Source organism: Salmo trutta, chromosome 22 (assembly GCF_901001165.1).
Source record: "Salmo trutta chromosome 22, fSalTru1.1, whole genome shotgun sequence".
Lineage (NCBI taxonomy): Eukaryota > Metazoa > Chordata > Actinopteri > Salmoniformes > Salmonidae > Salmo > Salmo trutta.
The window spans coordinates 5219239-5242685 of record NC_042978.1 but is presented as its reverse complement, the minus strand read 5'-3'; the positions used below and the strand labels follow the sequence as shown (position 1 = coordinate 5242685).

The window sequence follows — 23447 nt, the reverse complement described above, 5'->3', positions numbered from 1 at the left end:
AGGGAAGGCCATAATCAACACAGGAGCAACTTACACCCTGATGCAAGAGCCCCTGTGGCAAAACATGACATTACCTCACGAGGAGCTTAGAACCTGGGAGGAAGGACCATTGTACTTGGCCAATGGAGAACCTACCACTCCCTTGGGCTGGATTGATATGACAATAAAGCTGCACGATGAGATTATTAACCTTCCTGTGGCTATACTTGCAGATCCGAGCCTTGCATTTGCTGTAGTCCTTGGACTTCATGTTCTTCAGTGGACTGACCATCTCGATGTCCGAACCATCCTATCGGCTGAGTTCTGACTATTCCCGGAATCATCCATTTCAATCTGGAAATGCACTGATTTCAGGGTGGAGCCTGCTACCTTATTCAGAATCCTGGCTAGGTCAAGACAAAGACAATGACAAAGAAAATACAAAGAAAAGACAAAAACAAGTTCCACCAGTGAAGCCAGAGAACCCCGCTATCACCCTGATTACAGCCGTACCCCACCCCTTCTATTCGAGAGCAAAAGCAAACCTGATGCTGATTTCTACATCAAACAAGCAGTGGAACAGGCATGTCTGTCGGAGGACAAGAGGTGGCAGCTCTCCCAGATGTTGGAGATGAACAGTGAGGTCTGTACTCTTACACCCGGCCGTACAACTGTCTTCAAACACAAAATCTATACCATGAAGTCCCCATTAAACAGCATCCCTACAGGCTGTCCCCCACCAAACTGGCAAATCTCAATGAACAGCTCAAAAGCATGTTGGAGAATAGAGTTATGGAACCTTCTTTTATTCAGATGGGCTTCTCTGGTTGTCCTGATTCCAAAGAAAGATGGTGGATATCGATTCTGTGTAGACTACAGGAAGCCGAATGCATTAACAGAAAGCGATGCCTACCCTCTACCGAACATCAATGACATACTGGAATCTCTGGCAGGGGCATCCATCTTCAGTAATTTGGATCTGAACAGCGGATATTGGCAGGTGGCAATGGTTCCCGCCAGTCAGGACAAGACTGCCTTTGTTACCTCTGCTGGTTTGTACTCCTTCAAAGTCATGCCTTTTGGTTTGAAGAATGCTCCAGCAATCTTCCCAAGGTTGATGGAGACTGTCCTGGGAGATCTGAGGGGAAGAAATTGTCTTGTGTATCTGGATGACATCATAATCTACTCCTCTGTTGTGGATCATTTGCAAGACATACAGTCCGTCTTCAACAGACTAAAGGCTGCAGGTATGACCCTGAACTTGAAGAAGTGTAATTTCTGTTTGCCAGAACTCAAGTTCCTTGGTCATGTGATTAATGCTGAAGGTATCCATGCAGATCCAGCCAAAGTTGCAGCAGTGCAGGCATTCCCAATTCCCACATCCCTCAAGGCTGTTCAGCGCTTCCTGGGTATGGCTGGATGGTACCACAGGTTTGTGCCTGACTTTTCAAATGTTGCCGAAACAGTTTTTTTTGATTTGGCACAGAAATACCTTATTTACATAAGTATTTATACCCTTTGCTATGAGACTCGAAATTGAGCTCAGGTGCACCCTGTCACAATTGATCATCCTTGAGATTTTTCTACAACTTGATTGGAGTCCACCTGTGGTAAAATCAATTGGTTGGACATGATTTGGAAAAGGCACACATCTGTCTATATTAGGTCCCACAGTTGACAGTGCATGTTTGAGCAAAAACCAAGCCATGAGGTCGAAGGTATTGTCCGTAGAGCTCCAAGACAGGACTGTGTCAAGGCACAGACCTGGGGAAGGGTACCAAAAAATGTCTGCACTATTGAAGGTCCTAAAGAACACAGTGGCCTCCATCATTCTTAAATGGAAGAAGTTTGGAACCACCAAGACTCTTCCTAGAACTGAGCAATCGGGGGAGAAAGACCTTGATCAGGGAGGTGACCAAGAACCCGATGGTCACTCTGACAGAGCTCTAGCGTTTCTCTGTGAAGATGAGAGAACCTTTCAGAAGCACAACCATCTCTGCAGCACTCCACCAATCAGGCCTTTATGATAGAGTGGCCAGACGGAAGCCACTCCTCAGTAAAAGGCACATAACAGCCCACTTGAAGTTTGCCAAAATGTACCTAAAGACTCTCAGACCATGACAAACAACTTTCTCTAGTCTGATGAAACCAGATTGATCTATTTCGCCTGGAACAAAGCGTCACGTCTGGAGGAAACCTAGCACCATCCCTACAGTGAAGCATGGTGGTGGCAGCATCATGCTGTGGGGATGTTTTCAGTGGCAGGGAGTGGGAGACTAGTCAGGATCGAGGCAAAGATGAACAAAGCAAAGTACAGAGAACCATGATGTAAACCTGCAACAGAGCACCCAGGACCTCAGACTGGGGCGAAGGTTCACCTTCCAACAGGACCACGATCCTAAGCACACAGCCAAGACAACGCAGGAGTGGCTTCAGGACAAGTCTCTTTTGAGTGACCCAGCCAAAGCCCGGACTTGAACCCGATTGAACATCTCTGGAGAGACCTGAAAATAGCTGTGCAGCGACACTACTCATCCAACCTGACAGAGCTTGAGAGGATCTGCAGAGAAACATGGGACAAACTCCCCAAATACAAGTGTGCCAAGCTTGTAAAGTCATACCCAAGAAGACTCAAGGCTGTAATCGCTGCCAAAGGTGCTTCAACAAAGTACTGAGTAAAGGGTCTGAATACTTATGTAAATGTGATATTTTATTTGCAAGCATTCCTAAAAACCTGTTTTTGCTTTGTCAGTATGGGGTGTTGTGCGTAGATTGATGAGGGGGAAAATATATTTTAATCAATTTTAGAATAAGCCTGTAACCTAACAAAATGTGGAAAAAGTCAAGGGCTCTGAATACTTTCCAAAGGTACACTACTTTTGACCTGAACCTTAGAGAGAGAACTGAGGCAGAAAGTGGGAGAAAGATAACAAACGATAAAACAGGGGAATAGAGAGAAAGAGCAGTAGAGAGAATATGTGTAGATGGACAAAAAGACACTGGACAGGGAGAAAAACACTGACAGTCAGACAGTTAGAATTCCATATAGACTCTGGGGAGGACCGTAAAAATAGTGGGTCTGGATTAGAAATGATTAGGGGGATGCCCACATTCCCATTCTAATGCTTATGATGGTGTACTGATTCGTTGTGGAAGGGAACCTCTGTCAATTAAACCCTGTAGATTGAGACAACACACTGAGAAAACAGAGGCTATAGAGATGTACAAAGAGACAAAAGGGAGAATGGAAGATTGAAAAAGACACGCACGCACGCGTGCACACACACACACTTTTCTTTTCCTTACATGCTGACCCCACCGCGTGCGTGCGCCATCGCGCATGTTGATTTTTGTCCACCCGCACCACACGATCAGGACACGCAGGTTGAAATATTAAAATGAACTCTGAACCAAATATATTAATTTGGAGACAGGTCAAAAAGCATTAAACATTTATGGCAATTTAGCTAGCTAGCTAGCTTGCTGTTGCTAGCTAATTTGTCCTGGGATATAAACATTGGGTTGTTATTTTACCACCACCGACTGGACTGTGGACATCAGTTCCTCTTTCAATCACCCACATGGGTACATGCTCCTAAAATTCAATGAGGAGATGGGAGAGGCGTGACTTGCAGACAGTTGATGACACGAGTGAGCAGTGTGGGCAGAACGCGGGCGGTGTGGTCAGCATGTTAGGGTGCTTTTTAGTCATTCAGTTCCTCTTATGTTTGTTGTGTTGTAAATATATATATATTTTTTCCTATAAAATCACATTGTGTTGCATTCCATGTGCTGTATAAATAAAGCTTGATTTGATTTGATCTGATGTGAAAGAAATCCACAGTAGCTGAACCCACAACCAAAACAAAGATGGCCACCTAGCCCCCACTATCCCCCACCCCCAAACCCTCAATCGAACCCCTCTTTCTTACCATCTGTATGGGCCTCTTGCGGAGGTCACGCTCTGTGACCAGCCTCTCCTGGTCTGTGATGTAGAGGCCCTTCTGAGCCAGGGCCTGGATGACATCATCGTGGCCAACCAGGGGCTTGGCGGCGTCATTCTTCAGGATGAGGCTCCCGGCTCTACAGTAGAGATCAGCAGACAGCAGCAGGTTGGCCACTGGAGGCTTCAGGTGCTCCTGATCATACTGGTCTGTGTAGAAGGGCTCCTTCAGGTCGGCCGGCACACTGTCTACATAGGAGAGAGAGGGAGAAAGGTTCAAAACGATGAATATGAATACGCAGTTTGTACCAAAGTCAATTTTAATTCATTAACACTTAACAGTATGTGAGAGAGAAAGTAAGGAACGATAGAGGGGAGGAGCTTCAGTTTAAAAGCATGCAGGCCTAAACACAGTGGAAGGTCAGCCTACACCACCTCATATTACCTCATACTATATTTTTGTCACATTTCTGAAATGATGAGAATCAATCAATTAGTGAGTCTAGAAGATCAGTACATTTGAAAGAGTTATTTGAAGGTTTGATATTTCAGACATGACTGATGGTAACTCAGTGCTTAACTGTGGCAAGTCTACTTCATTCTTTCCTCATCCAAAGACATGGGCGTGATCTCCATAGGATGGAGTGCACGGTGCGTTACCATGGAAACTACAGTAGGAGAGGAACCTGATCGATTCATGTGCACTCTATATCTCTCTAGCTCCCAGGGAGCTTCCCTCAGTCTGCTTTATCAAAGAGAGAGAGACGGATAACATATGAGAGTGTGTGCGCGTTTGTGGGGGTGGGCGCACACGAGCTGACAGATACGAGTGGGCCTGATTTCAATAATTCAGCTCCTTATTGTCAGACTCTTACAGGGTGTTGAGAAAATGGGGAAGGTATAAAAACCAGAGAGACTGAGATTGCTCAAACAGCTACGAAATTAACCAGATTTTCACACCGCTCAAGTGGCTGCACATTAGAACAAAGTGTGGTTAAAAGGAGATTGATAACTCCTACACACACAGACACATGCACACACACACAAACCGATCTCCGGATATGCAACACACCCATATCAGAAGGAGCAGATGGGTGTTCGTTATGATGAGGGTGTGTAAAGGCACGGTGGCAGAGGCTTTCGCAGCTTCACACTCCTTTATCCCACCCTCACACCACTCAGCGAATCATTTCAGACAGGCCAAGTCAGCAGCTCATAACAGAAACACGCTATCTGATCAAAGACAAGGTCACCAAAGGGTCCTAGAGGTAGAAGTTTCTATTAACCGCAGATCTAGGATCAGATTACCCTATCAATAATCCTCAACCTAAACCATTATGTGGATGAAGAATACATCTGAACTGGTATCAGTGGTTACATTTGGGGCAACTTTGACCTACGCCTTGAGGAGAACGCAACTGAACAAAGGACCAATTGGAGGGGTGGTGGGCGTGGCTCCCACAGAGGTGAGGACAGGGCCATGTTCAGTTCAACATTTTTTTTGGAACGTTGCAGATAGAAATGCTATGAATAGAGCCAACGTAATTCCTTATTCTAGATGTCAGAGGCATTTTGGTTGTTCTAGATAGCATATATATATCTGAACACAAAACATTGCGTCCAGCTGAGCACACCCCAGGTTAGGTTTGGGGACGGGGCTAGAGCCCTTCGAGAGGATTACACCATAATGCCCACCTTGATCAAAGACTCTACATTGACAAGGGATAGCCTACTCCTCTCTCACTGGGCCTGCCCTTCAAAGAAGACCCAGATAAGATAGTAAACAGCAGCATTCACAAAGAGGCAAAGAAAAACACCAAAAGGAAATCCATACCTGTCAATAGGTCAATTTAAGCAAGTCTGAATCAAGTATCAAGTCACTGAGTCCCAAATCTAACAGGTTAAGTCTGAGTCAAGTCCTCAGGTCTCTCTCCTCTCTTACCTCGGTTGGTACAATGCAATTAGTGAGGAGAACTGCATTATTATGCTCCACACAGGTTACCATTGCAATCAACACCAAAATCTGAGAGAGAAAAAATCATATTCCAAACTCCAGATTAATTTCTGTGTGTCGGTGTGTGTGTGTGTGTGTGTGTGTGTGTGTGTTAATGTGTTTAATTGCTTATGTGCCTGAAAGTATTCTGAGCCTTGAGCAGTGTTCCCTGGGATCTGAAGACCAGCTCTGCCTCTCTACCTCTGGGAACGAAAGAGACAGTATTTATGGAATCATCCCATTTCATTCAGACCTAATTAAAAATACATGGAGGATCTGGTTAGAAGCTCATGTACTGTATTTTCTAATATTAGAGCAGCAAAACATAATCTGCTCACTGGCAACTGCAGTAGAATATTCTGTCTGCAGCTTGAATCAAATTGCATCACTCTTGGTCAGAACAGCCTTCCCTGTAGCTCAGTTGGTAGAGCATGGTGTTTGCAACACCAGGGTTGTGGGTTTGATTCCCACGGGGGGCCAGCACAGAAAAAAAATGTATGATATGTATGAAATTGTATGAAATGTATGCATTCACTACAGTAAGTCGCTCTGGATAAGAGCGTCTGCTAAATGACAAAAAAAAAAAAAAAAAAAAACATTTGGGGAAAATGGTTAAAAGGATGTGCCACTAAAAATACATAATAAGGTTGTATATTGAGTGGCACATCCCTTTATGAGGATATGGTTGACTGTTCTTTTATGCTAGATGTAGATCTTTAGATGTTGATCTATATGAATACCAGCTAGACAATATTTTCAGTTTGGTTAGTAACCTCTACGGGCCACGGTGGCAGTATTGAGAATTTTGAAAAAAATATGTGCCCATTTTTAACTGCCTCCTACACCAACTCAGAAGCTAGGATATGCATATTATTAACACATTCGGATAGAAAACACTCTGAATTTTCTAAAACAGTTTGAATGGTGTCTGTAAGTATAACAAAACTCATATTGCAGGCAAAAACCTGAGAAAAATAGATTTAAAAAAAATGAGAATTTTGTGGCTGTACTATTTAGTGTCATTGTTTATTAGATACCATAGTGAGAAAGGATTCAGTTCGCAACTCCTACGGCTTCCACTAGATGTCAGCGATCTTTATAAAGTTGTTTGAAGCTTTTAACAGGGAGCAAATTAGAATGCATTGAAGTTGACGTCCGTGGGATGTCGTCACTTCCATTATGGCTTGCACCTGCGCAATCATGAGACACGAGACATTTTAAAAAAACGTTTTTCTAGACACAGGTGAAGTCGGGTTGAAACATTACTGATGTTTCACGTTAAAAATGGCTCTAAAGATTGATGCTAAACAACGTTTGACATGTTTGAACAAACATAAATAGATTATTTTTGTAACTTTTTTAACTTTTTGCCGTGACTTCACACACCCCCCCGCGCTACTTTTTAGTAGCCACCGAAGCGCTAACAACATGGAACAACTTGGAGTTATTTGGACATCAATTATGAACTTTGTCAAAAGAAACCACATTTGTTGTGGACCTGGAATTCCTGGAACTGCCAATGGATGAAGATAATCAAAGGTAATGGATTATTGACAATAGTATTATTGATATTACATGGTTACAAGATGATGCTAAGCTAATTAGGCTAGCTTATTGTTCTTAGCACAGCACCCGGTTTATTGCAACTTGTGATTTCCCAGTAAAGTTATTTTGAAATCTGGCAAGACAGTATCATTTACGAAATGTTAAACTATAATTATTTGAATGACAATATTATAATTTACCAATGTTTTCGAATAGTAATTTTGAAAATTGTAACGTTGTTCACCGGAAGCATTTCAGAGAAGAAAAAAATCAGAATTTCACCGCTACTGTAAAATGCGGTTTTTGGATATAAATATGAACTTGATGGAACAAAAAATGCATGTATTGTATAACATAATGTCCTAGGAGTGTCATCTGATGGAGATTGTCAAAGGTTGGTGCATAATTTTAGCTGGTTTCTGCTTTTGGTGACGCCTGACCTTGAATTGAAAATGGATGTTTGTACTTTTGTGGCTATGTACTGTCCTAACATAATCTAACTTTATGCTTTTGCCGTAAAGCCTCTTTGAAAATTGAACAATGTGGTTAGATTAAGGAGATGTTTATCTTTTAAATGGTGTAAAATAGTTGATTGTTTGAGAAATTGAAATTATTAGATTTTTGATGTTTTGAATTTCCAGCCTTGCTAGCAATCCCGTCTCAGGGTTCATTGCTAACCCGTGGCCTCAACAGGTTTAAAGGCCCAGTGCAGTACAAAACTAATTATATATATATATATATACACACTGCTCAAAAAATAAAGGCAACACTTAAACAACACAATGTAACTCATAGTCAATCACACTTCTGTGAAATCAAACTGTCCACTTAGGAAGCAACACTGATTGACAATAAATTTCACATGCTGTTGTGCAAATGGAATAGACAACAGGTGGAAATTATAGGCAATTAGCAAGACACCCCGAATAAAGGAGTGGTTCTGCAGGTGGGGACCACAGACCACTTCTCAGTTCCTATGCTTCCTGGCTGATGTTTTGGTCACTTTTGAATGCTGGCGGTGCTTTCACTCTAGTGGTAGCATGAGACGGAGTCTACAACCCACACAAGTGGCTCAGGTAGTGCAGCTCATCCAGGATGGCACATCAATGCGAGCTGTGGCAAGAAGGTTTACTGTGTCTGTCAGCGTAATGTCCAGAGCATGGAGGCGCTACCAGGAGACAGGCCAGTACATCAGGAGACGTGGAGGAGGCCATAGGAGGGCAACAACCCAGCAGCAGGACCGCTACCTCCGCCTTTGTGCAAGGAGGAGCAGGAGGAGCACTGCCAGAGCCCTGCAAAATGACCTCCAGCAGGCCACAAATGTGCATGTGTCTGCTCAAACGGTCAGAAACAGACTCCATGAGGGTGGTATGAGGGCCCGACGTCCACAGGTGGGGGTTGTGCTTACAGCCCAACACCGTGCAGGACGTTTGGCATTTGCCAGAGAACACCAAGATTGGCAAATTCGCCACTGGCACCCTGTGCTCTTCACAGATGAAAGCAGGTTCACACTGAGCACATGTGACAGACGTGACAGAGTCTGGAGACGCCGTGGAGAATGTTCTGCTGCCTGCAACATCCTCCAGCATGACCGGTTTGGCGGTGGGTCAGTCATGGTGTGGGGTGGCATTTCTTTGGGGGGCCGCACAGCCCTCCATGTGCTCGCCAGAGGTAGCCTGACTGCCATTAGGTACCGAGATGAGATCCTCAGACCCCTTGTGAGACCATATGCTGGTGCGGTTGGCCCTGGGTTCCTCCTAATGCAAGACAATGCTAGACCTCATGTGGCTGGAGTGTGTCAGCAGTTCCTGCAAGAGGAAGGCATTGATGCTATGGACTGGCCCGCCCGTTCCCCAGACCTAAATCCAATTGAGCACATCTGGGACATCATGTCTCGCTCCATCCACCAACGCCACGTTGCACCACAGACTGTCCAGGAGTTGGCGGATGCTTTAGTCCAGGTCTGGGAGGAGATCCCTCAGGAGACCATCCGCCACCTCATCAGGAGCATGCCCAGGCATTGTAGGGAGGTCATACAGGCACATGGAGGCCACACACACTACTGAGCCTCATTTTGACTTGTTTTAAGGACATTACATCAAAGTTGGATCAGCCTGTAGTGTGGTTTTCCACTTTAATTTTGAGTGTGACTCCAAATCCAGATCTCCATGGGTTGATAAATTGGATTTCCATTGATTATTTTTGTGTGATTTTGTTGTCAGCACATTCAACTATGTAAAGAAAAAAGTATTTAATAAGATTATTTCCTTCATTCAGATCTAGGATGTGTTGTTTAAGTGTTCCCTTTATTTTTTTGAGCAGTATATATATACACATACACACACTACATGACATTTAAGTATGTGGACACCTGCTCGTCGAACATCTCATTCCAAAATCATGGGGATTAATATGGAGTTGGTCCCCCTTTGCTGTGATAACACCCTCCACTCTTCTGGAAAGGCATTCCACTATATGTTGGAACATTGCCGCGGTGACTTGCTTCCTTTCATCCACAAGAGGATTAGTGAGGTCGGGCACTGATGTTGGGTGATTAGGCCCAGCTCGCAGTCGGCGTTCCAATTCACCCCAAAGGTGTTTGATGAGGTTGAGGTAAGGGCTCTGTGCAGGCCAGTCAAGTACCTCCACACCGATCACGACAAACCATTTCTTAAAGACCTCGCCTTGTGCACGGGGGCATTGTCATGCTGAAACAGGAAAAGGCTTTCCCCAAACTGTTGCCACAAAGTTGAAAGCACAGAATCGTCTAGAATGTCATTGTATGCTGTCGTGTTAAGATTTACCTTCACTGGAACTAAGGGGACTAGCCCAAACCATGAAAAACAGCCCCAGACCATTATTCCTCCTCCACCAAACTTTACTGTTGGCACTATGCATTAGGGCAGGTAGCGTTCTCCTAGCATACGCCAAACCTAGATTCATCTGTCGGATTGCCAGATTGTGAAGCGTGATTCATCACTCCAGAGAACCCGTTTCCACTGCTCAAGAGTCCAATGGTGGTGAGTTTTACACCACTCCAGCCAACGCTTGGCATTGCGCATGGGAATCTTAGGCTTGTGTGTGGCTGCTTCGCCATGGAAAGTCATTTCATGAAGCTCCCGACGAAAAATGATTGTGCTGATTTTGCTTTATTGTGCTGATTTTGCTTCCAGAGGCAGTTTGTAACTCGGTAGTGAGTGTTGCAACTGAGGAAAGAGGATTTTTACGCGCTACATGCTTCAGCACTCGGCAGTCCCATTCTGTGAGCTTGTGTGGTTTACCACTTCATGGCTGAGCCGTTGTTGCTCCTAGACGTTTCCACTTCACAATAACAGCACTTACAGATGATCGGGGCAGCTCTTCAGGGCAGAAATTTGACGAACTGACTTGTTGGAAAGGTGGCATCCTATGACAGTGCCACATTGAAAGTCACTGAGCTCTTCAGTAAGCTCTTCCACTGCCAATGTTTGGATATGGAGATTGCATGGCTGTGTGCTCGATTACATTTTTTATTTATAATTCCTGACATTTAATCCTATTAAAAATTCCCTGTTTTAGGTCAATTAGGATCACCACTTTATTTTAAGAATGTGAAATGTCAGAATAATAGTAGAGAGAATTATTTATTTCAGATTTTATTTCTTTCATCACATTCCCTGTGGGTTAGAAGTTTACATACACTCAATTAGTATTTGGTAGCATTGCCTTTAAATTGTTTAACTTGGTTCAAACGTTTCGGGTAGCCTTCCACAAGCTTTCCACAATAAGTTGGGTGAATTTTTGCCCATTCCTCCTGACAGAGCTGGTGTAACTGAGTCAGGTTTGTAGGCCTCCTTGCTCGCACACGCCTTTTCAGTTCTGCCCACAAATTGTGTATAGGTTTGAGGTCAGGGCTTTGTTATGGCCACTCCAATACCTTAACTTTGTTGTCCTTAAGCCATTTTGCCACAACTTTGGAAGTATGCTTGGGGACATTGTCCATTTGGAATTCACATTTGCGACCAAGCTTTAACTTCCTGACTGATGTCTTGAGATGTTGCTTCAATATATCCACATAATTTTCCTCCCTCATGATGCCATCTATTTTGTTTAGTGCACCCGTCCTTCCTGCAGCAAAGTACCCCCACAACATGATGCTGCCACCCCCGTGCTTCACGGTTGGGATGTTGTTCTTCGGCTTGCAAGCCTCCCCCTTTTTCCTTCAAACATAATAATGGTCATTATGGCCAAACAGTTCTATTTTTGTTTCATCAGACCAGAGGACATTTCTCCAAAAAATACGATCTTTCTCCCCATATGCAGTCGCAAACCATAGTCTGGCTTTTTTATGGCGGTTTTGGAGCAGTGGCTTCTTCCTTGCTGAGCGGCCTTTCAGCTTATGTCGATATAGGACTCGTTGGACTGTGGATATTGATACTTTTGTACCTGTTTCCTCCAGCATCTTCACAAGGTCCTTTGCTGTTGTTCTGGGATTGATTTGCACTTTTCGCACCGAAGTACGTTCATCTCTAGGAGACAGAATGCGTCTCCTTCCTGAGCGTTATGACGGATGCGTGTTCCCATGGTGTTTATACTTGCATTCTATTGTTTGTACAGATGAATATGGTACCTTTAGGCATTTGGAAATTGCTCCCAAGGATGAACCAGACTTGTGGAGGTCTATAATTTTTCTTCTGAGGTCTTGGCTGATTTCTTTTGATTTTCCCATGATGTCAAGCAAAGAGGCACTGAGTTTGAAGGTAGGCCTTGAAATACATCCACAGGTACACCTTCAATTGACTCAAATGATGTCAATTAGCCTATCAGAAGCTTCTAAAGCCATGACATCATTTTCTGGAATTTTCCAAGCTGTTTAAAGGCACAGTCAACTTAGTGTATGTAAACTTCTGACCCACTGGAATTGTGATACAGTGAATTATAAGTGAAATAATCTTCTGTAAACAATTGTTGGAAAAATTACCTGTGTCATGCACAAAGTAGATGTCCTAACCGACTTGCCAAAACTATAGTTTGTTAACAAAACATTTGTGGAGTGGTTGAAAAACGAGTTTTAATGACTCCAACCTAAGTGTATGTAAACTTCCGACTTTAACTGTACCTATCAGCAACAGGTGTGGCTGAAATTGCTGAATCCACTAATTTGAAGGGGTCCCACATACTTTTGTATATATAGTGTATATTTCCACACTGTGGTTGGAATCATACTGTGAAATTGTGAAAATTATGATAATGCCCTTTTAGTGTTAGAGCTGTTTGAAATCCACCTGTTTTGGTGGGAGGGAGTGGATGTCACCAGGCATTAAATTAGTTAATAGATCAATAAGAAAGAGAGTTCCAAACCTCTCTGCCAATAAGAGCTGGTTTTCAGTTTTCCTTTCCCCACTCAGACCACTCCCAGACAGTCGTAGCAAAATTCTTGCTATAGAAATTACTCTTTGCTAAGAAGCTATTTTAGTCTATTTTTCATCATTTTAATTGAAAACAATCACAGTAAGGTACTTAATTGTTACCCAGAAATGATTTGCTATTGAGATAAAAAAAAAGAAAATTGTCTGCATTGGACCTTTAAAGGAATACAAAACAGATGTCTTGTTGAGGTTCAGTGCTAGTTTCAAAGCACATTGGTTTTAGAAGGGCTTATACTCCATGCAAGTCTCCCAAAAGCAGACATCTGGATGTATTTGTTCCAGATTTCATGACTATTCTAAAGATCTAATTTAACTGTACAATATATAAGAAAATGAATATGTATATAGTGTGTAAATAGTATTTTTGTTGTCGCTTGATATCTTTCCTATTCATAGCTATTATTTTATTTTTGCTTTTGAGTGTAATGTAATATCTTAATGTCTGTACTTTTTCATGTATTTGTATGTTTTATGTGGACCCCAGGAAGAGTAGCTGCTGCATGTGCAGTAGCTAATGGGGATCCTAAAAAACTAAACCTTAAAGCTTTACATGCAACCTAGCAATGCTCAAGCCACGCCCACCTGAGAATACAGCTCAGTTCAGCTTTCATTTGGCCTAGAAGTGGATAATCCATGTGTCAACTACTTGTCACTTCTCTGATTGCTTTCAAATAGAAACAGACAATATTCATACAATTAATTGTGCAAACCACCTTTTCCCTTGGACTTTACTATCGGGGAAAAGTGTGACAGGATGTCTCAAAAGGATGGGGATATAATTGTAAATCGTAGGCATGGGACTAAAAGGTTTTGACCCACGTGTTTATCAAAGTTGATTTAACGATGGGGATTAAATGCACTGACATGGCAACTACGTGAAAAGAGAGAAGAGAAAACGGTCTAGTAAGTGTTCCCCTTCGTTGGATAGAACATTTTGTTGTTTGATTAGATTACAATGTAAACAGTCACCACTCAGAAAAGAAAGCCAACACAAAAAATCCACATATCTAAATCAATTGAACACTTTTTTATCTTTCTCCTATTCTCAAATAAATATGCATTGGTTAATTCTAAAGTGATATATGTTTAAGTTCACAACAGGTGGGTACTATTTTGGTACAAAACATTTTTCGCCTTGTTTAATATTTTAGATGACATCAATCATAAGTAAATGTGCATGTCTTTGGGAGAAAGCCAAAAAGTTGATGGGAGATTGGGAGGGGGCGGTTACAAATTCTATTGGGTTTGGTACCTTAGAAAGAGCTGATTGGATAGAGAGTAATTTAATGCAAATGAATTAATTCTGGCTATATATGCGACTTTACTTGACACCCAGCGTCATAACACACTATGACACGGTCATAACCTGACATAATATGGTCATAACACTGTCATGACCCATATATTTACACCTGTTGTGACATATATTGTGTTATTTTATGGCTGGTTATGACACCTACATGATACTATCAAAACCCACATTTATTTAAATGTGTTTTTTCCCTGCCAAGAAGTTTCCTTTCATTTGAAAGTTTGTTTTTCTTAAATCCTTTGTTGTTGTTGTAATTCATTCTCTACAGTCATGCTTTTTTCCCATCATATTTTATAACTTGTAGAAAATGCACTTTCTGACACCACGAAGAAGCATTATGACAATCATATAAGCCAGATAGGCCTATCACGTACATGCCCTTAAGTCAGTTATCAGTCAAAAGAGCATTGGGGTAGGTGCATGTTTGACATCAATGTGTAAGCAATTAGAATGATAATTGAATATGGTACATTTCAGAAAATGTTATATAACATAAACATACCAGTTGAGAAGTAGGCTATGGTGTAATGGAATGTTTTGCCTTGTGTGGTAGGTTTTGTGGGTTTTGACACTCTAATGTATCTGGGGCGGCAGGTAGCTTAGCGGTTAGAGAATTGGGCCAGTAACCGAAAGGTTGCTGGATCGACTCCCCGAGCTGACAAGGTAAAAATCTGTTGTTCTGCCCCTGAACAAGGCAGTTAATTGTAAATAAGAATTTGTTCTTAACTGACTTGCCTAAATAAAGGTTACGTTCAAAAAAAAATGTAGATGTACATTTCAGAAAATGTTTTACATAAATGTTATATAAGAAGGTTTTGTGGGTTTTGACAAAATCGGACATAAAATACCATAATAAATCTCACAACAGGTCTAAATATGTGTCATGACAGTGTTATGACCAGGTTATATCAGCTGTTATGACATTATGACATGGTTATGACAGTGTGTTACCAATTAGTTGTTATTTTCAACCAGTCTCAATGTCAACAGTGACGAAGCGACTCCGGGATGCTGGCCTTCTAAGCAGAGTTGCAAAGAAAAAGCCATATCTCAGACTGGCCAATAAAAGAAAATAGTATGATGGGCAAAAGAACACAGACACTGGACAAAGGATCTCTGCCCAGCACCCGGAGTCGCCTCTTAACTGTTGACGTTGAGACTGGTGTTTTGCGGGTACTATTTAATGAAGCTGCCAGTTGAGGACACTCTAATGTACTTGTCCTCTTGCTCAGTTGTGCACCGGGGCCTCCCACTCCTCTTTCTATTCTGGTTAGAGCCAGTTTACACTGTTCTGTGAAGGAAGTAGTACACAGCATTGTATGAGAACTTCAGTTTCTTGGCAATTTCTCGCATGGAATAGCTTTCATTTCTCAGAACAAGAATAGACTGACGAGTTGCAGAAGACAGTTCTTTGTTTCTGGCCATTTTGAGCATGTAATCGAACCCACAAATGCTGATGCTCCAGATACTCAACTAGTCTAAAGAAGGCCAGTTTTATTGCTTCTTTAATCAGGACAACAGTTTTCAGCTGCGCTAACATAATTGCAAAAGGGTTTTCTAATGATCAATTAGCCTTTTTAAAATGATAAACTTGGATTAGCTAACACAACGTGCCATTGGAACACAGGAGTGATGGTTGCTGATAAAGGGCCTCTGTACGCTTATGTAGATATTCCATAAAAAATCTGCAGTTTCCAGCTACAATAGTCATTTACAACATTAACAACGTCTACACTGTATTTCTGATCAATTTGATGTTATTTTAATGCACAAAAAAATTGATTTTCTTTCAAAAAACAAGGACATTTGTAGGTGGCGCCAAACTTTTGAACGGTAGTGTATATTTGACATTCAATTGAATAACCACCAAAATGTCTGGATTCCATAGATTTTCTTTCTCTCATTATAACATTGTTTGTGCTATGCACAGCTAATTGAGGTAAGACAGTAATTCTGGTCATAGATTATGCATGTATGAACTACACATTGAATCATCCAGCCTAAAGCAGGAAGTTTACATAAAATGTATTGTCGCCAACGTACCAGAAGATGTCTTTAAAACACAATTATATAATTGTCTAGCATCAGTGAGCTGATGTGTACTGTACTACTTTGTTACCTCTAGCGAAGTAATCTCTGCATCCGCTATATGCCCTTCAATTTAGTAAACAGTCGGCTTGAGTACATTGAGTACAGCACAATCCTGAGCCTCTGGCAAACTGCTGGCTATTACCAAAAACAAAGCAAAACCAAACCAAGGATCAAAACAGCTCAAATAAGTATAAGATAGGAATTACTTTTATATCAGAACATTTACTGTTATAACTGTTTTCAAAAGTCAGGTATTGTCCCCTAGACTACCAGGCTTATAGCAATACCACATGCCTTGGAATGAAACTCAAGGTGCAGCAACTAAAATACATCGCAAAGACCCCTAGGGCCACTTTCCCAGACACAGATTAAGCCTTGCCTAAAATGCACTTTCAGTGCAGAATCTCCTACTACTGAACATGCATTCTAGTCCAGGGCTACTCTCAATTTGTGTTCGGGATACCAGCCCCTAAGCAGGCTACATTCAAAGCTACATTCCGCATTATTGAGCTGGGCCTTGCCGGGCAGATGAGTCAGAAGCTCTCTATTCTTTTCTTCAGTGACCATTGAGACTCAATGCAGTTTAGAGCAACGGACTGAGGTGGAAAACATTTGGGCTGCGATGATTCACATCAGTCTGTCTGCCCCCCTAAAGATTGACAGAGGTTTGGGTTCTGGTTGGAGTTTATATAACAAATAACTTATTTGGGCATACCACCACATTAATAAAACTGTTGTCTTTATTGAAGAACCTATTGGTCATCCAAACGTGACTCCTATTACTCTTCTAATACTTTGAACTATGTGAAACAGTCACAAACGTAACATTTGGGGCTACTGTATATATAGGCCTAACCCCAAATATGAACCCGATTAGGTACTATTTCATTAGTATTATGTAATATGAGCCACATTTGCCAACTGAAAGCTTACTGATAACCATGGTACAACAATAACCATGTGATAATGAATGTAACTCCATTATGCCCATCTCGATTTGATTTTATGGAGTGGGCCTGTTATACTCAGGGTCACAGCTCTCAAGCAGGAGACATCCACAATCTGTTGAGATTGATGAGATCATTTGTGGCATCCCTTCACAACTTCATGTTTACAGTCCACTGCAACTGAACTAGATAGGAAATGATCATGCAACAGTTATTTTTCTTAGCATAGGTCTCTTTGGGAATTATGTATGTGTGTTTGTTATGGAAAGATATTCTCCTCTTGGGGAATCTAAATAAAGTGATTCAACATTTATTTATATAAATACTACATACAAATCCATTGTACAACAATGTACATACACATATTGTAATATACATACAATAACTGTACAGTAATATATTGCAAGCTTGAATGGTGTGTGTGTGATGTTATTTGTATAGCTGAGCGACAATATTGCAGGGAAGAATAGCCAAATTGTTGACCAATGTGTTTGAAAAACAATTAAAATGTAATTATTGACAAAATACATGTTCAAACCACCTACCTGTCACAAATGCTTTGGCCACTAGCCATGTGAGGCTACAGCAGATTTTTGCTCGTGAAAAATCATAACGGTCAAAAGACTTTATTGCGGGAACAATAAAGGTATTTTTTAATTCCTTTGCGTCCGTCACTTCACCCATCATAACACCCTGAAGTGCCAATACCAGCCGTCGGAAACCCAAAGGTTACTATGTAGTAATAGAAGTCGATGACATCCCACCAAAGGAATTTAATGCACCAAACTTGACTTGATTTGCAGCCTTCAATGCCTACGTCAATTTACAAATCGTTGGAGGAGACAAGGAGAATTGACTGCAAGCCATCGGTAAGGTATCGTCTAACTCATTTGAGTCAATATGAATCGTAGAAGCAGTGCCTCTCCTTGTATTTTCCATCCATTCTGCTGCTACCATTTGAAATGGAGCTCGCTGAATAGCTGTCAACCTATTTCTGAATCTCAAAGAGAAATACGCATATTTTCTTCAGATAGAGAGGAAAAAACATTCCCATTATTCAGTCTTTGTTCTTTCATCTTCCTTTACATGTTCCCCTTTGGATAGCTTTTTTCTCCACTATTCAATCTCTGCTTTTCTTCGCTTGTTACGGTTTTCCTGCCGCACTGTGGCTATAAAAGAGCTGCACTAGTGCGCGTGCGCATACCACCCAGCCACTTCTGCACCACATGCAAAAGAGGAAAGCATGCCTTTACTACAGAGTGTAAATAAAACAGAATGTACGCATGCATAGTTTGAATTGTTTGGATAAAATGCTGTGTCTGCGTATATGTAGAATGCACCCCTGGAATATAACAATTTTAACTTAAAGCAATGAGATGGATTATTTAAGTGTGTCTTAGTCAGGAGTTATTCTCATAAATAGATGGTTCTCATAAATAGATGAATTTGCCTAACATTTTGTGGTAGATTGGCTATGTATTGTCAGTTGCAAGTATACACAGTATGATTAATGCATCCGTCCTTTATTATAGGGATTTGTAGTCCTAATATTCACAATCGATAAGAGGCTTGTTGAATTCGACATTGATTAACTGAAATCATGTTGTGCAGTTTTATGTCAACATGTCAATTTGCTTCGGACATATTTGTAAATTAGCCTACTTGTTTCCTGTCGTGAGAATATTTGGCCTGAACAACATTACCCAGCATGCACTTAACTGGAGACGTCATCAATATCAGTCTGAGTTCTGAGTTGGTGGACAAGATACACTACATCAGGTATTCCCAGACTGGGTTACCGAAATGCCGTCGGGGGTACGCCAAATTTTTAAAAGGACCAGGAAATTATAGGGTTAATTTATTTTTATTTGTTCACATTTTCAAACAGTCCATTTATATTTTCCAACGGGGCTATACATGTGGGTGAGGGTTTTTTTTGTCGCCTGAGTTGCCTCGTTTCAATGCCAAAATGAAACCATCTCGTGTTCAGCGAAATAACAACACAATGTCAAATACAGGTAACCTAGTCAAATAATTAACAACCAATCGCATTAACCGTTACTCTCTCGCGGGAATTCCACTAACGGTCCGAATGTAGCCAAACGTAGCTGCTGCTCATTCTGTTTGCTCGAAAATTGATAAATGGTTAAAAAAAAGGTAGGGCCCATAGAGACACATGCCAGCTCTACTGGTAATACTGCTACTACTAGCAGTACTACACCTGCACCTGTTGACAACACAACTTGTTCTGCTTCCACGAGCACGTCCAATGCTAGAATCAGTCATTCTGCATTTGTTGTTAGCCCAGCTAGCATAGACACTTGACAGTTGGGAATATGATCAAATCAAATTTATTTATATAGCCCTTCGTACATCAGCTGATATCTCAAAGTGCTGTACAGAAACCCAGCCTAAAACCCCAAACAGCAAGCAATGCATGTGAAAGAAGCACGGTGGCTAGGAAAAACTCCCTAGGAAAAACTCCCTAGAAATGCCAAAAACCTAGGAAGAAACCTAGAGAGGAACCAGGCTATGAGGGGTGGCCAGTCCTCTTCTGGCTGTGCCGGGTGGATATTATAACAGAACATGGTCAAGATGTTAAAATGTTCATAAATGACCAGCATGGTCAAATAATAATAATCATAGTAGTTATCGAGGGTGCAACAAGCACATCCGGTGAACAGGTCAGGGTTCCATAGCCGCAGGCAGAACAGTTGAAACTGGAGCAGCAGCACGGCCAGGTGGACTGGGAACAGCAAGGAGTCATCATGCCAGGTAGCCCTGAGGCATGGTCCTAGGGCTCAGGTCCTCCGAGAGAAAGAAAGAAAGAGAATTAGAGAGAGCATATTTAAATTCACACAGGACACCGGATAAGACGAGAAATACTCCAGATGTAACAGACTGACCCTAGCCCCCCGACACATAAACTACTGCAGCATAAATACTGGAGGCTGAGACAGGAGGGATCAGAAGACACTGTGGCCCCATCCGATGATACCCCCGGACAGGGCCAAACAGGCAGGATATAACCCCACCCACTTTGCCAAAGCACAGCCCCCACACCACTAGAGGGATGTCTCCAACCACCCACTTACCGTCCTAAGACAAGGCCGAGTATAGTCCACAAAGATCTCCGCCACGACACAACCCAAGGGGGGTTATTTCTTTCATCACATTCCCAGTGGGTCAGAAGTTTGCATACACTCAATTAGAATTTGGTAGCATAGCCTTTACATTGTTAACTTGGGTCAAACATTTTGGGTAGCCTTCCACAAGCTTCCCACAATAAGTTGGGTGAATTTTGGCCCATTCCTCCTGACAGAACTGGTGTAACTGAGTCAGGTTTGTTGGCCTCGCTCACAAATGCTTTTTCAGTTCTGCCCACAAATTTTCTATAGGATGAGGTCAGGGCTTTGTGATGGCCACTCCAATACCTTGACTTTGTTGTCGTTAAGCCATTTTCCACAACTTTGGAAGTATGCTTGCGTCATTGTCCATTTGGCAGACCCATTTGCGACCAAGCTTTAACTTCCTGACTGATGTCTTGAGATGTTGCTTCAGTATATCCACATAATTTTCATGATGCCATCTATTTTGTGAAGTGCACCAGGAAAGCACCCCCACAACATGATGTTGCCTCCCCCTGTGCTTCACGGTTGGGATGGTGTTCTTCGGCTTGCAAGCCTCCCCTTTTTTCCTCCAAACATAACGATGGTCATTATGGCCAAACAGTTCTGATTTTGTTTCATATGACCAGAGGACATTTCTCTAAAAAGTACGATCTTTGTCCCCATGTGCAGTTGCAAACTGTAGTCTGGCTTTTTTATGGTGGTTTTGGAGCAGTGGCTTCTTCCTTGCTGAGCGGCCTTTTAGCTTATGTCAATATAGGACTCGTTTGACTGTGGATATAGATACATTTGTACCTGTTTCCTCCAGCATCTTCACAAGGTCCTTTGCTGTTGTTTTGTGATTGATTTGCACTTTTTGCACCAAAGTACGTTCATCTCTAGGAGACAGAACGCATCTCCTTCCTGAGCGGTATGATGGCTGCGTGGTCCCATGGTGTTTATACTTGCGTACTATTGTTTGTACAGATGAACGTAGTACTTTCAGGTGTTTGGAAATTGCTCCCAAGGATGAGCCAGACATGTGGAGGTCTACAAAAAACAATTCTGAGGTCTTGGCTGATTTCTTTTGATTTTCCCATGATATCAAGCAAAGAGGCAGTTTGAAGGTAGGCCTTGAAATACATTCACAGGTACACCTCCAATTGACTCAAATGATGTCAATTAAGCCTATCAAAAGCTTCTAAAGCCATGACGGAATTTTCTGGAATTTTCCAAGCTGTTTAAAGGCACAGTCAACTTAGTGTATGTAAACTTCTCACCCACTGGAATTATGATACAGTGAATTATAAGTGAAATAATCTGTCTGTAAACCATTATTGGAATAATTACTTTTGTCATGTACAAACTAGATGTCCTAACCAACTTGCCAAAACTATAGTTTGTTAACAGGAAATTTGTGGAGTGGTTGAAAAACAAGTTTTAATGACTCCAACCTAAGTGTATGTGAACTTCCGACTTCAACTGTATGTCCGTTACGTTTATGGGGGGTCAATTGAGGAAGACATCCTCTTCTGCAAACCACTGGAAACCAGGACAACAGGAGAGGATATTTTTAGAGTACTGGACAGCTTGGTGACATCAAATGGACTTTGGTGGTCAACATGTGTTTGTATCTGTACTGATGGCGCAAAAGCCATGACAGGGAGACATAGTGGAGTGGTAACGCGCGTGCAAGCAGTTGCTCCCAACACCACTTGGGTACACTGCAGCATCCACCGAGAGGCTCTTGCTGCCAAGGGAATGTCTGACAGCTTGAAAGATGTTTTGGACACTATTTAATGTGCTGGCTCTGATGTGAAAATTGTTAAAGCAAGGCCCCTTTGTTAAAGCAAGGCCCCTGAAGTCTTGTGTATTCTCTGCACTATGCAATGCTATGGGCAGAGACCATGTAACACTTTTACAACATACAGAAGTGTGCTGGTTATTGTCGTATCCCAGGAGGTCTAACCCGGGGGTGGTAATAGAGGTGAGGTACATGATGCGACGTTGGCTCCCTCTGCTGGGAGTACACGAGCTGGGCACTCCGACACGGATAGCTCCAAGTAGAGGTAATTAGGGGAAAGTGCCAACCAGCCGTGGAGGCCACATAAAAGGAGCACTGTGGCACACCGCGGAAGAGAACCGGGAGAGACCGACACAGAGCCAAAGCTGAAAAGAACGATCGAGCCAAACCTACGGGATTTTCTTTGTTATGTTTATTTTATGGCCTAGTAAAGTTGTGTTTGCGGACTAAAACCTCCCTGTATCTGTGTTGATCTCTGCACGCTCAACCCAACACCCCACGGTTTACCACATATGGTGGAGAATGTGGGCAACTCAGTAGCTTTGGGTGCCGTGGGGTCGAGCGTATGGAGATTACCATGGAGGAGATGGTGGCTCAGTTTATCCTCAGCCAGCAGAAGCAACAGGCTCTCCAGGAGCAAGCACTGGAAGAGCAGCACCAACAAAACCTCAGACTGGTAGTGGAGGTAGCCCAGTTGAAAGCTGGAATGGCTCAGGAGTCTGGCCCGAATCAGTTCCTGGTTAAGTTAAGGGAGAAAGATGACGTGGAGATGTATTTGTGCACCTTCGAGAGGACGGCGCAGAGGGAAGGATGGCCCAAGCCCAAGTGGGCCAGCCTGTTGGCACCCTACCTCCCTGGGAAGGCCCAGAAGACCTACTTTGACTTGAACGCTGACCATGCCACGAATTATGGGGGACTTAAACGTGAGATCCTGAGCCGTTATGGATTCAGCCTCGCACGCCGTGCACAACTGGTCCCCAACTGGGCCTTTGACCCCACCCTTTCCCCCTGTGCTCAGATGAGCGACCTGGTGCGCCTCATCAAGGGCTGGCTACTGACTGACGTACCGTCCCACCCGATGATCGACAAGCTCATCCTGGATCGATACCTTCGGGCCCTGCCATAGGAGATGAAGAACACGGTGAGCATGCAGAACCCCCAGAGCCTGGAAGAATTGCTGGCCGCTGTGGAAACTCACCAGAACACCCAGGACCTGCTGAGAGGGGAGGGGGATGAACAACACAAAGAGAGGCGAGGGGCTGAAGGGGGCCCGGACGGAACCAGCCGAGGCCGGGAAGCAGGAGGGTGACCCAAATCG

The 23447-nt window shown here is 42.6% G+C and overlaps 1 protein-coding gene across 8 annotated transcripts in view; it reads right to left on the bottom strand.

The window, feature by feature from the left end:
• camsap2a (calmodulin regulated spectrin-associated protein family, member 2a) overlaps positions 1-18507 on the bottom strand; it is a 90367-nt gene extending 71860 nt beyond the window's left edge. For 4 of the 8 annotated variants that reach the window (XM_029706313.1, XM_029706314.1, XM_029706318.1 and 1 more), the window contains exons 1-2: positions 17764-18505; positions 3912-4171 (exon numbers count right to left, since the gene is read on the bottom strand). In XM_029706313.1, the coding sequence (XP_029562173.1) occupies positions 3912-4171; positions 17764-17905 (402 nt within the window). In that variant the 5' untranslated portion in view covers positions 17906-18505. Of the gene's footprint in view, positions 1-3911; positions 4172-17763 lie in introns of those variants that run through there. The other 4 variants (XM_029706311.1, XM_029706312.1, XM_029706310.1 and 1 more) reach the window with 3 other exon arrangements.
• Between the last annotated feature and the right edge of the window lie 4940 nt (positions 18508-23447).